Source organism: Columba livia, chromosome 2 (assembly GCF_036013475.1).
Source record: "Columba livia isolate bColLiv1 breed racing homer chromosome 2, bColLiv1.pat.W.v2, whole genome shotgun sequence".
NCBI classification, from domain to species: domain Eukaryota; kingdom Metazoa; phylum Chordata; class Aves; order Columbiformes; family Columbidae; genus Columba; species Columba livia.
The window spans coordinates 79,885,171-79,900,531 of record NC_088603.1 but is presented as its reverse complement, the minus strand read 5'-3'; the positions used below and the strand labels follow the sequence as shown (position 1 = coordinate 79,900,531).

Sequence of the window (15,361 nt, the reverse complement as noted above, 5' to 3'; positions counted from 1 at the left end):
CTTAAGATGGTTAAATAACTGAATATTTACAAATTAACAACAGCAAGGAGCTGCAATATATTATTACTATCACTGTTGCTTTCATAGTCTGAGGTCCAGAGTGCTCAGTATTTCAGCTCTGCTGTGCCAACTCTGAGAAAAAAAACAAATCTTGCTGTCTTCATAGTTTTTTTCATAGCAAGATAAACCAAATAAGAAAATGCCTAAACATATGAGGTGTTTCAAAATTATCTTTCCTGTCAGCTGTGTTTCCAAAATGGTGAGTCAAAGCACAGAAACTGTTTTCGGCACTCCCTTCCTCATTTATAACCCTGTTAAGGGCAAAATCAAGGACTAAGGACATCCCCAAAACAAGATTTTAGTCCCCCGCCCTCCCCTCTTTCCTTTTCTATGATGAATTCCCTGCAGGTTTACTTAGAGCAAGATGCTATCTGTAGGTGTGCTCAAGCATGTTGTGGAAGGGTCTCATACTCTTTCTTTTAATTGACTGTAGAGGGATCCCAAGAAAATAGGATGAAGTAGGAAAAAGCCCTAATTCCTGCTGTGTCATATTGACATCTATTAATATGAGTTGAAAGGATATAAGTGAGGTGGTAAAACTGAGAGGAGGGCTGGTTCAGAGAGGTGGAAGATGCCCCATCCCTGGAGACATTCAAGGCCAGGCTGGACGGGGCTCTGAGCGATCTGATCTAGTTGAAGTTATCCCCGCTTATTGCAGGGGGCTTGGACTAGATGATCTTTGCAGGTTCCTCCCAACCAAAACTATTCTATGATTCTATGATTCAGATGGTGAAAGCTTCAGGCTCTCATGTTAATGGTGAAGATTTATGTATAGTGTCACGTAAGGGTCCTATTATGAGTGATGCTTCTTTGTACTGCTACGCAAAAATACAATAGGAGAGAATTATCTTCCTTAAAAGCATAAAGCTGTGACACTATGTGGGGGTATTGGACTGAGGTCTATGTGAGAGAACAGAGCTAGCTGAAGAAAATTTCAGAGAACCTGAAAAACACAGTGTTGATTTTGAATGGACTTCTGGAATAGCAACTGGTAGAATGATCTGAGAATGTGTAGGAATGAAGGGTTGCTGAAGTATCTCATTAATAAAAAAGGTGTTACACAGAATATGCAAGGATGAGACTTTGATAATTATGTCACATCTCTGATACCTGGGTTTTCTTATTTTGTACTGAACTTGCAGGCAAAAAAACCCATTAGAAAATATATGTTAAAGTACATTACTTCTATTTGCATGTCGGTGTTTAACAGTATCTGAGGCCTCCTGATAAGCTGCTACGCTTACTCAAACTGCAAATAAACCTAGGAATTTACTGTCACTTTTTGTTGCTGCTGAACTTTAAGTTGTGTTTCAGGTCTGCCCAGAGTATTGTTTTTCACTCAGTACTGGTTGCACATGTAAACCCTGCAACCAGCCTGAAAATAGAAAATTACATAGCTGAGTTAATTCAAAATCTGCTTGTGGTGCTTGGTGGCGTGAGCAGTAATTGACATAAAGTGCTGCTTAGCACACAAAATCAATTATTTTCGATTGACATAAAACAGGAAATCGTTTAATGTCAGATTGATATTAATGAGCACAGTTGTACTAACGAGTGCAAGACTATCTGCAGCATTAGATTTCTTTTTCTGGGAAGGAACTTAATATAAAGTGAGCTCAGGTCTTAAAGGTGATGACACCATGTTTTGAAAAATGAATTTAATGGTGAATTAAGGGCAAGGTTGCTATTGTGGAAATCTTTTCTGCAAATGGGACAGTGCTTGTTTGAACAAGCCATGACTATATTGTTAAAGTCTGAGAATCACAACATGATTTTTCATCACTGGAGAGAGAAATTTTGTTAACAATGAAGATCAGGATGATTCTGCAGTGGTGATGAGCATGTCCAAGGAATATATGAGTATGACAAAAAGAAATGGAATCACTGGAGAAACCTTTTTTTCCCCTCCTTGACACTACTGCTATAAAATCAATTTGATTCCTTCTTTTCTGGCCAGACACTAAAGGTGAACTAATAACATCTCTGATGGCTAATGGCTGAGGGACCCATCACTGGTGCTGTAGAAGAGGGCTGGTACCTGAGTGAGAGGAATCTGAGAGATGTTGCAAACTGTCTTTATTTTTATAAAAAAAAAGTTGACCACTTGTAAGTACTGTAGCCAGAAATCTGTATATTCTCCACATTCATGATCCAGCCTTTTCATATTCACAAGTGCCTGAAAGGGAGGACCCTGCAGCTTTTGAGAGAGTGCTTTAGTAGCCACCCCATTTCAGCATCCTTTTTCCAGCAGCACAGAAGCACTAAGACTTGTTTCTCCTCTGTTTAGACATGGGAAATTAGTTGTTTAAAACTAAGTTATCTGGCTTTCTATGGTCAACAGGAAGAGACGGACAACTGCAGAGGGTAATTAATCCTGGTCCACCTCAGATACGAATATGGGGTTGGAATGAATGTCTCTCTACATGTGCCTGTCTCTTTCCGTTGACCAGAGAGTGGAGCCCAGCTGCCTCTTCTTGCTTGGATATTGCTAACTTTTACATAACTAGGATTATTTAGGATGTGTTCTATGCACCTCATCTGTAGCAGCCCTTAGAGAAGGAAATAAAATAATAAAACTGCAGGATAAGACAAATATGTCTTTGCTTTGCTCTTGTCCTAGCCTTGGTATAATCATTTGTAGCAATGCAAAATAACCATGAAGGGAACAAAATGCCTCTGAGCTACTTACCGAGTAATATAATGATACAGAGAAGAATGGCAATAAGAGCCCCAGTGCTAAGACCAGTAGGATGAATCAAGGCTTCTGCATTACAGGACAGCATCTTTCCTCGGTGGTCACAAGCACATACTCGAATAGTCACCGTTTCAGTGCTGCTCTGGATAGGGTAGTCATTGTCTGATATTACCACTGGTAAGAAATAGGTACTCATTTCATGCCGGTTATATCTGTTTTTTCGTGTGAAAATCCCTGCTGTGTTGTCTGGAAACATAAAATACACATTAAATCTTCATCTGAAGACTGAAAGCAAGGATGAGATAATAAAGAAAAGTCTTCCTAGAAATTCACCTCTGTTGTCCTGTAGTGTAAAGTTTGAGCTGCTGGCTGCCTCAGGAGCTAAGGAGAATGAAAACTGATGTCCACTGTGAGAGTCATCTTTATCAACAGCACTTAATGTTTGTATCAGCTGAAACAATAAGAAAAAAATTATCTTCAAAGTCAGTGGACCTTATGCTTATTTATTTACTCTAGGATTGTAAAGTGATTTTTTTTTTTTTTTTTTTTTTTTTTTCTGCTTGAAAGCAGCTGGTGCTGCTATGGCAAGCTTAGCAAAAGTGTTGATCCTCATGCTATTGCATTGCATACCATCAACCAGTAACGTAATGAATTTGAAAGTTGGTGGGAAAATCATGTTGAATTCAAGAGCAGGTTTGGTTTGATGCCAGTCCAGGTGGGTAGGAAACTTTTGCATGTTACAAGCAATAGAGATGAAAGATGAGACAGTCCAAGATGACTGTTTATTTATCTACCCAAATTTCCTGTCACAGGATTTGTTTGGATGAATCTTCCAAATTACCTGCTACTTTGAACCATTTAGTTACAGGACTGGTAAAGTGAGTTATCTGGCAGGAAATATTTATATCACAGACATGACCTGGAACAGTTATGGACCTGAAACTTTTTGAAGGAGACAGTGGAGGAACCTCAATAAATAATCATAGAGCAAAACTGAATCAGGGATAAAAAGGTGCAGTACAGAAAATAACAGTGTAAAACATACTGTCATGTTAGCTGCAAGAACACTAAGTGCAAACAGATAATGTGCAGCCACTGTCTAGTTTAATTTTACAAAACTGACAGTTTGATGCAATACAAAGTACACTCCTTGATGAGGTGATGCAAGAGTAGTAGAAAACTCAATTAATTTGAAATATTTTCTTAGTACAAGCAGAAAACACACCTGTTCTGCCTTTGCATTTTCACAGACGAAGGTCTCATAAAACATGGCAAACTCTGGAGCATTGTCATTCACATCCAAAACCTTAATGAACACTGGGACACGACTGCTTTGTTTTGGGTTGTCTGAAATGATAAAACCAGAAATAATACTGACTCAGTGCAGGAGAAGAAAAGAACAGACTTAGGGACCCATTGCCTTAATTATTCTCACAACATTCCACTTATATTCTGTTGATTTCTAGGGAATATGTTACAGGGTGAATTCCAAAAAATTGTGCTTTTTTATCATTACTCTGATTCTGTGTAAGCTATGCAGTTAAGATTAGGTGGGAGCCCAGGATTTACAAATTCTTTTGAACACTACAAGTATGATTATGAATATATGTATTATATATATCTGCAATACTGGAATTAAATGAAATCTATTTATTAAACTAACCGATACAGTTTGGTGAAACAAAGTTTCTAAAACATATTCTCTTTCTTAACTCTGAAACAGGAAGACTGAAGAATCATGAAGATGGGACTGAATGTTTTTTCCCTCTCCCTCTGTGATATGTAATAATCTGACCCCCGCAAATCTTGTGACATGGTTCCTTAAACTACCCTGATTACCATTGTGTTATATAAATAGTAGCCATGGCTGTGATCACAGATATTCTCTGATCTGTTGAGAATTTATTTGGCTGATTTCTAGACTTAACATTAAAATATATCAGCTGAAGAACATAAGCATTACGTAGAATCTGCAGATCCCCATAAGTAAACATGTTTGGTTTTTTTTTTTTTTTTTTCCCCTATAAGGACTGTATAGTGCCAAGAAATTGAATTTGACAAGGATATCCCTGAACATAGTGATGAAAATATTGTCATCTTTCTAGATGAAAATTGAAACATTTGGAAATGCACCACATATTGTATAGACTATTCCTTTTTCTGTTTCAGGGAGACAGGTTTTAGTCATGAAGATACACAAAATAAGAAGGAAAGGCAATGGGCAGCAACCTCACCTAGGAGCCATGAATGGTGAAATATGCAAGATTCTGAGGCAAAAAGTCACATCATAACAACCATCAAATCCTAAAAGGTACAAGGCCTCCTCCCAAAGCAATTTGTCATCACTGATCAAAAGAAAACCAAGAGACTTTGCCAGGACCTGATTTGTGTCCTTTGTGCTCTATATCACACAAAAAAACCCATCTAGGCCAGGTCACCCAGACATAACCACATCAGTTCCTGGGATTGTGTGGATGTGGGAATGTGAGAGAGTGAAATCTATGAGTGAATGTGATCAAAATTAGTTTCTTTTACAATAAACACCTTCCCCCCCGCCCTTTCATAAAGGCTCACATTGAGTTTTGCTATGTTAATTTCCTACTCATGTTAATATAGTTTATTGATGCACTTTATCCTATGACTCAAGTGAAAAAAATAATGCAATAAAATATAGCAGATCTAAGACTGTACACTTCTACAAGCGTTCATTATAATAGCTTTTTGAGTTAGGCTTTAATAAAAGTCCTATTACTGTGTTTATCATAGTTTTACAAATTTGAAAATGCCTTCTCCAAAATTGGCACTGTATATTTGTATTACAGATCTCAGTCATTTGAACAAAATATTGTGCTTTAATGCTCCACAGTCCCATTGAAGTTAATATGATTCCATTAAGCATAAACCACTTTCTAATATGAGCCATTGGGCTAAATTCATTCAATATATAAAATAACAGTTTATGCATAATATAGAGTAGGCTGAATTCTGTGCTAAAATACATCAATATAAATGTTGAGGTTTTATAACAGGCAGAAATCAAAGGTACTCATTTGAAGTTGCAGGACTATTGGCGAGACTATTTTATAAGGGCGTACTTTTCTAAAAAATATATTCAAATATATCGGCAAATGTGTTTCTCCTCAAGAATTACAATTGTTTTCTTTCCTGCTTTTTGAACCATGAGTACATATTTTCATTTTACTTCTAGGAGCTTAAGATTCGTGCAGTTTAAAATGATACTGTAATAAATAGAATCTTCATAAAAACTCTGTGGTCAATGGACAAACACCTTTTTCTGATTTACTGAAAATGTCAGTTGAAATATATGTATACAACTTTAAGTCTTTTTTTTTTGGTAATCTTTCAAAATATTTTTTCAAATTAATTGATGTAGGTTAATTTGTTTGCATTATCCTTTATTTACTGCTGGGCACCATCTCAAAATGGAGCCACACACACTCAATGAACTGCTTAAATCTATTCACCTCCATAGTAGTATGTCTTCTGTTGAGCCAGCAACCAAACTGTTTAAGATTTTTCTTTTTCTGAATACATTCTCAAAGTCCTACCAGCATTTGATTTACCCTTAAGTGTTAAGTAAAGAATGTTTTAAAATACTCTGGGAATTCTCCCCCCTGCTAGATCGGTTATAATTCTGCAGCTGTGAATCAGCAGCCCTGTTTACTGAGTTTTATCACCAGTTTGCCTTCTGACAATGGCAGATGCACTGACGCAGTGTTTCACCAACTATTTGTTCACAACGTTCACAGCATGATTCTCTGGGCTGCTGAGCAACTGCAGCTCATACTGGTGAAAAAGCAGAACATTAAAAAATTGAGCTATCTAGACTTACTGACAATTCTAGACAATTAAGGGCAAAACAGCTTCTATATTTTCATATTTTTTCTACTGTAAAATGAAATCAGGAACAGTCATCACTGAAAGGTGTTACTTTTTCTGACCTTTTTTTTTTTTTTTTGCTATCAAAGAGAGCACCCCCTGCCTGTAACTTTACTGGATATTTATTTTAGATTACTTCAATGACATATGCCTGGAGTTTGATGGGATGCTATGTCACTGAGAGCAATCAGTGATTAGCTAGAATTCAGGGGAATGGGATTTTAGCTAGCCTTGCTAGAAATTACTGGGTTTTGCTAGGAGCACTGAGCAGTGGTGCTTTCCAGTCTAGTTTCTTGAGACTAAAACTAGTGATGAAGCCTGGATCAGACCAAGGCTTATTTAAACAGTAACTACATTTCAAACAAGAAAATTGCCTTTGGAAGGCATCTACCCCAGTTATGCCCAATTTGGTCTAGGCTCAGTGAAGCAAAACCTGGGAAGAACCTTGCTGCAGACTAGAAGGATTCAGACTAAAGAGGAATAGTAATTAAGACAGACACCAGTGTATCTGTCTCTAAACAAAAGGTTTAGTTAAGAGTGTTGGGCCAAGTAGAAGGTCTGTCCTCGAGGTAGGAGGCAAGGAACTAAGTGAGTATTTCATATAGATGCTACTGTCTATTATTTTAGCTCCTCTGGGATCAATGTAAGTGTTCTTCCCAAATGTCCTTGTTATTCTTTCCTTTTTAGGTGTTTATTTTTCTCCTCATCCTCTATAAGGAACTCAGTCAGTAGTGTACAAGTCTTGATCCTAGATTATATCTTCAAAGACTTCATAAAAACACAAACACCTGCCTAATAGTCAGCCAGAAGTCAGTATTTGGTATGCTGAAACCACATACCTAACATTAAAAGACATAAACTTTCAAGTCAGGGAGAAAATTATTAAGAAGCATAATTCCTGTAGGCTATAGCCCACTATTCTTTCACATAACCCCATCTGCTTGCTTCAATACTCTTGTTTCACAGCAGTTTTCAGTTTTAAAAAAACCTACAGAATAAAGCAAGCTGGAGTCAAGTACTCCTTAGTTACACTCTTCTCACCATTCAGCAGCTGGTTGAAGGATATACACAACATAACAAAGTAGAACTTATATTATCTTAGTTTGTGTTAAAAGAAAAAAGCCATTTCGTCTCTGAATTGCACAAAGACTTTGTGATGGTCATAGAGCTGGTGTTTATATTAGATCTATATACCATTCCACCGCAATTCACAATCATAGGCACTGTGACTCTGCAAAAGTGAAAAGAATTGCATTCCCTAATATTCGAGCGTGTCACGTGCTTATAGTTAATGTATTAAAATAATGAGAATTGATTATTTAGACCACCAAGCATACATGCCTTTATCTAGTTCGCTGGTATTTACACTCATACAATCAACATGACCAGTATTATCACAAGATTGCTTCTGAGCAATCCTAAACTAAGTGACAGGCTGATTTGTAACTAGAGCTTGCAATTTCAAAGCATGTGAAAGAAATTAAAAAGGAAAATCTTTAAAACTAATTAAGATCTGGACACCTACCTCAGCCCAGCCACCTTAGTCTTAGCTGAAAACATCGAACCTGTGCTATATTCAGTTTGGATCAGACTGAATTCAGCCAAGGAATGCACTTTGGCTTTAAAACACCTTGCTTGCTGCAGACCATTTTAAAAATTCAACAATCATGTTCAAAATTAAAAATGGCTATTACTGATTAGAAAGCAGAAAATTGTTACCTTTCTTCCCTACTCAGCTAAGTTACCTCTTCATGAACTGTGTGCCTAGTAAATACAAAACTGCAGACCACCTCTTGCAGTTTCTGCCTCTTCAGTAGTATTGAGTGGACTATCCATATAACCTGACATCTGTCCAGCCGTTGTTTTCCACGCTCAGCTAGAAGGCTAAATCCATTACATCAGGGACAGCAGTGGTATTTTGTTTGACTTACTGATCTCTGCTGCTATTACTGTAATGTTGTGCCACAGCAGTGTTTCCCGGTCAAGGGGTTTTGAGGTAAATATCGAACCATTTCCTGAATTGATGTTGAATACTCTGTCCATATCAGTGTGTCGATCTACAGAGTACCTGGAAATACAGAGACAGGGGTTAGGAGAATGCTTTCTTTTTAATTTCTATGGTCTTAAACAGTTTTCTGAGACTAGACATCAAACAGCTAGTAAATGCGGTTGCCTTTTGTTTTCAGTGCAGGCTTCAGAGTCTTTATATATTCACACAAAGAGCTAGTTCTGAGCTACTGGATAATGACACATTGGAGGTTTGATTTAGAGGGTGGAGCATTGCCAGCGAATAAGTGAGTTACTGCAGAATTTACATACCTCTGAGAATTATCAAAGCTTTGTTTTTAGTGAGAAATGTGAAGTCTGTGTCCTGAAAGATATTAAGTTTATTTTAAGGCTGAGTTGGCTTTCCCATTATAAAACTCTCTTTTTACGGTTTGATATCGCAACAGTTCCAAATAATTTCTGATATAAGATTTGACAGCTGGAGTGCATTTCAGCCTTTCACTTCCCAGTGTTTAAAAAAAAAAGCCCCCAAAAACAAGTCAGCACAGAACAGAGATTCATTATTCCATAGTACACATCACATAAAGATTTGCTGTAATTCATTAAAACTAACATGCTCAGCCCTGCTTGATGGTATCTAAATGTGAAAATGAATGCTAACAAGCTCTGGAGGAACTTGGAGTCTGAACATGGACTGAATTTCAGTCTGATCTTTCACTTTTTCTACTGAACTGAATCCAACGTTAAAAGCAGAGAACTCCAGTTCATGGAAGAGGGTGCTACCATCTTAATTTAAATACTGCAACTTGGTTTCATCTTTCACAAAGAGAAAATTCTTACATAAATTATGGTAGTTTTGACAGAAATATGTCTCTGATGTTGCTAAAGCAAGAATGCCATTGCATTATTCTGCTCTTGTTGCAAGCCCAAATGTGTGCTGAAGTACAATCCAGGACAGAGCCTCAGAAAGCGCCGTCTGCTCCCTTCGTCTTGCAGGCCACGTTGATGGAGACAAGGCAGCTTGGAAACACGGCAGCTACTTGGCAGGGGACATGGTCCTTTGTATCCAGACAAGGATGAAGATACAGCTGAGGTGGTATGCAGTCAGATGAAAACTGGGCCAGGAGAATAACTGGCAGAGTTTACTGCCACTGCAGAATTGAGGGGAATGCAGAGGCTGAAGAAAAATTTCCATTCCTGGCTCTGCCCTAGGAGCAGCAGCATGGCACTTCCCTTATTCTGCACAGATTTCCCAGTACCTGTGCAGTGTCTCTTAACTGCTCAAAAAGACCTTGCATGGAAGGGGGGAATAGAAGAGTCCAGTTGAAACACGATTCTGTCAAAGGTTTAAAATGAACTAACTTGCTAATTATCTTATAACTGCATTTTGTTTTTCTTCTCTGTAAGTAAAAAAAAAAAACAAAAAAAAAACAACAGATATAATAGCCACAGCAAATTTGACTGGTCTTATTCTAAAATGAGAATTTTGGTGTAATCTACCTTCCTAAACAAAACAAAACAAAACCATCAAGTATTCAGGTATAAATTATTTGCACTAAATTGTTTGTCTTTTTCGACATTAACTTCTTATGGAAACAACCGAATGAGATTCAAAGGTACTCACAGAAAGAGCTAACTTTTTTTGGCAGGACTTGCATGTGCACAGCTTGCCAGTTTTTCAGGAATTGATTTAGTTTTTATTCATTTCTGTCACTTTCCTAATGGTACCACAAAGTCATCTGCATAGTCAGCAATGATGTCAATAACGTAGTGCTTTTATGCAGCACTGTAACGTTAGCTTGAAAATGTGGGCTTGAAAAGAGTATGAGCGAAGGTTAGTAACACACAGCACTGACTGATGGGACAGCTCCAGCAAGCTGTCTTGTTTTGTCCAAATGTAAATAGTGCATGTGAATCTGTTGACTTAGCTGAAACGTTTGATGGAAACAAGTTTATACAAACTGGTCTGACTCTCTTATATTTTGACAAAGTATTTGATATGGTAAACATTTCATTTTAACTTTCATTCATTCTGGCTTTCATATGATATTATGTTGGTATTTTGTGAATTCAATTATTTTTCAGATATTCTGTAGCTCATTTCCATATCTTTCAGTTGAAATACTTTGGTATTTTCATTTTGCAGTAAATCTAGACTTTGCATTCTTATTTGAAGTGAAACATCAGGATTTTCCATAGATTACATTTTCCAGCCAACTGTAATAGTATGTTCAGGCTCTTATTCAGCAAAATATTTAAGTAAGCAACCAGCTTTAGGCACAAGTTGTCCCTTCATTGTTGTGTTTTTTTTTTTTTCCTTCAATTATACTTTCACTCACACCTCATATTATGAAAGGACTTAAAATATCTTACTGCTTTAGCATATTTTAATGCCTTGGCATATCATAATCACTATCTTTACTTTTTAAGATTTCCCAAATTCAATCTGTGGTACAGTATCTGGAGGAAATTTGAAAAAAAAAGTGTTTTGTACTTTTTCTAAGGTTTTCAGATCTGTAATATTGAGGACTCCTTCCTCAGGATATTAAGGATTTAAAATACAAGTCCTTGTAAAACTGTATGTATATTCGATCATCTGTACAGCTGAAAGTTAAACTCACAAAAAAACAACCACAAAGAAAAACAAACCCAGAAAACAAACAAAAACCCAAACCAAACCAAACCAAAAAAATATCCAAGAAGAGCTCCTTAATGAAATGTTAATTTTATCTCTTCACATCCGAAAGAAAATACATACAAGATCAATGCAGTTAAAGTATATTCTAATTATTCCATTAACCCTGGTCTAGAAGGATGATTTTAATAAGATAGACTGTCACTTCTGTTTCTCAGTTTGTATAATTCAGTCTCTTTTGATCTAGGGCTGTTAATTATGTTGAATTTGTGGTGATTCTGACTTACAGATCATAACCTAGTAAGAATTAAGCAGACAACATCAAATTAATTTTTACATTTATTTAATGAAATCACTGTTGTGTATTTGTCAGATTTCAGGACTTCATCCTTTTCAAACCTTGAGAAATTGACAAGCTAGGAAGTTAAAACATATCTGTGCAGATTTCAGTCTCTCCTCATACATCACAGGAAGGAGGGTGAAAGAGAGAATCTAACACATGCAACTATGTTGTCAGTAAAATACACAAATGAAATTAAGCTTTACATTTGTTTGCAGAACATTTTCATCTAGGACACTTTAGTAAATCAAATCACAGCAGGGAGACAGTTCCAGTGACTGATGAACTTCATTATGCCTCTGAGGAGTTACTATGGCAAAAAAACTCAACTAACAATTTAAAAAGATCTGGTGTACAATACAGCAATGCCAGTTGCAGAATTATTTTTTTCAATATGCAGAGGTTCATAACATTTCTGTTTAAATCAAACACAAGCAGAATGGAAAACTTCTTTTTTATAATAGAGCTGGACAGTCAAGTGTTACTCAGGAGTCGTTTAATGTCGCTACACGTGGATGCATATTCAAATACAGTTACGGGTGTATTTTTGCATTTTCTAAATGTCATGCCACAGTAAGGCTTATTTGTAAGGGCTGGACTGATGAAATTCAGCTCTACCAATAGGCAGGTCATACACTCTTACAATCAGGGCAGATATCCACTTCATATTTTGCTATTGCTTCATTGTCTTCTGATGTTCGGCAGCTTGCTGGATAATGTAGCCACAAGTCAGGAAGATTTGTGGGTCAGGAAGGGATGTGTGAATTTTTCATAATGCATTTTCATAATGATATTGTGAAGGTTTCCTTTAATGGAAGATCAAAGGGGCTTTCATCTAACAGAGTTGAGGCTCAGTTTGTTTAAAAAGAGAAATCTTCACTCGAGGAGAGGAGAAAATGAAAGATTTTCATTGTAATATCAAGTGTCTAAAGATTTTATTTTAACCATCAAGAAAAATTGACAAGCAAGTGACAAGTCATATATATATACTCTAATTGCATCTTCCCTGAAGCTCAGAGTGAAAATTGGATTTAGCATCTCTATTGCATGATGAAAAAAAGAAAAAAAAAAAAAAAACACCCTGTCAAAAAGATGTAGACTCAACCTGTGCCCCTAAATTCTAGGAGATACCCAAGATATTAGCACCATAAAATTACATTTATTGCAAGCTAACGTCTCCCAGACTACTGCTCTCTGCCGTTTTCCTTCCCCTCTTACTGATTTTCATGTTTCTCTTGCTGCATTTATTTCTTTTATTTTAACCTTTTCCTCATTTTTCTCTTTCTTCTCCTTTCACCTTGGTTGTTGCATGGTATGAGGGTATAACGGAGACAAGTCTGCTGCACTGCATCAATTTTGACACTTTGGCTAAATTTTGCTCAATAATTATTTAATACTTTAATATGCAAAATACCTATACTGTATTAAAGATCTGCCTTTTGAAAGACAGGTAAGTTTTAGCACACAGATTCAATTAACAGAGAAGAGCCAGTAGGCAGTATTCAACATTGAACAGCATAATCCCTATCCACTGTAAATCACTTATAATTAAGGGCTGCTGCTGCTGTGAAATGCAAATGGTTGTAGTTATCACCACAGGGAAGCAGAGGGAAGCACTCCCCTCACTCTACAGTGCCATTAGATATAAAAAAGCAGATTCATATGATGACTCCAAGGGGCCCAGGTGTCACCCCAACCAATTTTTCATTTTCATGCTAGCATGCCCAAGAAGACATGTTATAGAGATTGTTCATTCTGTCCCTGGGCTTCACCAAAGTCAACAACACATTATGTTGCTCTTTAAGTTACCGTGCTCTGCTAGTCCAGAACTCCATATAACTGTTGCATGTCATGACAGAAATGAAAGCAAACTTTAATTAAAATTAGCAGGCTTAGTCTCAGTCAAGAATTCATGTACAGGGCATTTCATGTAAACTGAAGACAGACAAGGTTTTTGCCAGAAATGCTTTAGATTTAATTTCTTCATCTAGGAAAATAAGATTATAATATTTTCTCCTATTGCAAGATGACCTGAGAGCTTAAAACTTACTCATGCCTCATAAACATTGTAAGATGTCTTGTTGAAAGATAGTTGTTTGCCTAAGTGCAAAGTATTGATGGATTGGGTTTTTATTAAAGCATTGTTCTATTTGATCTTAAGAGTACTATTGCATGTCCAAGGTGCCTGACCCAGAGACATACTGAAAACTGACCTGGATTTAATATTGCTGTACTTTTCATTTCCTCCTCTTACTGCCTTGTCAGTAGCAATGAACTTCAGTTAAAGCACACAACTATTTAAAGGTTATTTTATACTCTATCCAATATGACTTAAATACTCCAATATGTTTTTAAATTTACTGAAACATTGTAGTTGTTCATTTACAAAAAACAAAGGCTTAGGTTTAGCTACTCCAACCTTAAGATTTCCTCCACTTCCTCTAAGACTATTGATTCATGGCAAGTGTAATCTATGAAGTCCATGAGACCGATTCTTATCTTACTAACCTTACACTAATACAAGTGAGATCAGAGTCTGTGTGTGCACAGGAGCTGCTTATAAGGCATTTCTACTTGCAGTTTAGGGAAGGTAAATGTGACCTCTGTTAAGTAGGTCCGGACAGATGGGAGAGGAGAGGGCTGCTGAATCACCCCCCTGTCATATAGCCAAGACCACCACACTGCACTGGAAAATACGGAAGATGTAAAAACACTAACATCTCAATGCCCTTCTTGCAGTAAATTCTTCTACGGTAGAAACAACCACGAACATTAGTTACTGAAGAAGGCAGGATATAATTCAAGATGTAAGGGCCATCCAAACAAAATCATACATACCTAGATATGTGGGAGTGATTGTTTACCATCTACAATACTCCATATTCAAGCATACCTGAACAATTTCATTGTTAAAAATGTTTTTTTGCGTGTGTACTGACAGGAAAAAAAAAATCAAAAGTATAGCTGTAAAAAATTTACACACAAGCCAAAATAGTGTGTGCTTACTTGACAGGATTCTTGGCAGCATCTGGATCCTGAGCAGTTACTGTTCCTATTACAGTGTTCATTGGAACATCTTCTTTCACTTCCATTATGTATGCTGGTCTGCTGAACACAGGGGGTTCATCTACATCCTCCACCTGAATTCTGACTGTAGCCGAGTCCTTGAATGGACCCAGGTACAGGAATCGAGGGTCCACATGAGTATTGGTAGCTTCCACTTTCAGAATATACAGGTTTTTATTTTCAAAATCCAATGCCTGAGGAAAAAACAAAAACAAAATCAAGTTTGAAAGGTCTGTGGGGATTGCTCTGGTTTTACAGCCAGATGAGCCAAATGGGGGGATTTCATGGAGAGACCTGTGCTAGATAACAGGAGACTGAACAGGAGTTAAAATGCCAGCAGAAAGGAGAAAGACAGGGCTCTATGTTACTGATGACACGGTATAGAAAAAAAGACTTTTTCAGAGAACTGTATGCTTGGAACTCCTAAACATCAATTCATCTTTCCTTCTCAGATGGTCTTAACTCTTCATGCCTTTTATTCTGTCATTTTCGGCATTTTGATGGTTTCTTCTCTATTCCCTCCCTTTAAACACCACACTCTAAAGGTGCTAAGATTTTCTAGGAACTTCTTGTTTAAATATTGACATTCCATCACTGGAACAAAACACTGTGACATCTAGTGTCTAGACATCCAGGACCACCCATCAAGGAAAACATG

At 37.0% G+C, this 15,361-nt stretch overlaps 1 protein-coding gene across 5 annotated transcripts in view; it reads right to left on the bottom strand.

Moving 5' to 3' along the window:
* LOC102096149 (cadherin-6) overlaps positions 1 to 15,361 on the bottom strand; it is a 110,009-nt gene that overhangs the window by 8,528 nt on the left and 86,120 nt on the right. For all 5 annotated transcript variants that reach the window (XM_065052605.1, XM_065052606.1, XM_065052603.1 and 2 more), the window contains 5 exons: positions 14,644 to 14,897; positions 8,587 to 8,723; positions 3,981 to 4,102; positions 3,089 to 3,206; positions 2,750 to 3,001 (listed from right to left, as the gene is read on the bottom strand). In XM_065052605.1, the coding sequence (XP_064908677.1) occupies positions 2,750 to 3,001; positions 3,089 to 3,206; positions 3,981 to 4,102; positions 8,587 to 8,723; positions 14,644 to 14,897 (883 nt within the window). The remainder of the gene's footprint in view (positions 1 to 2,749; positions 3,002 to 3,088; positions 3,207 to 3,980; positions 4,103 to 8,586; positions 8,724 to 14,643; positions 14,898 to 15,361) is intronic.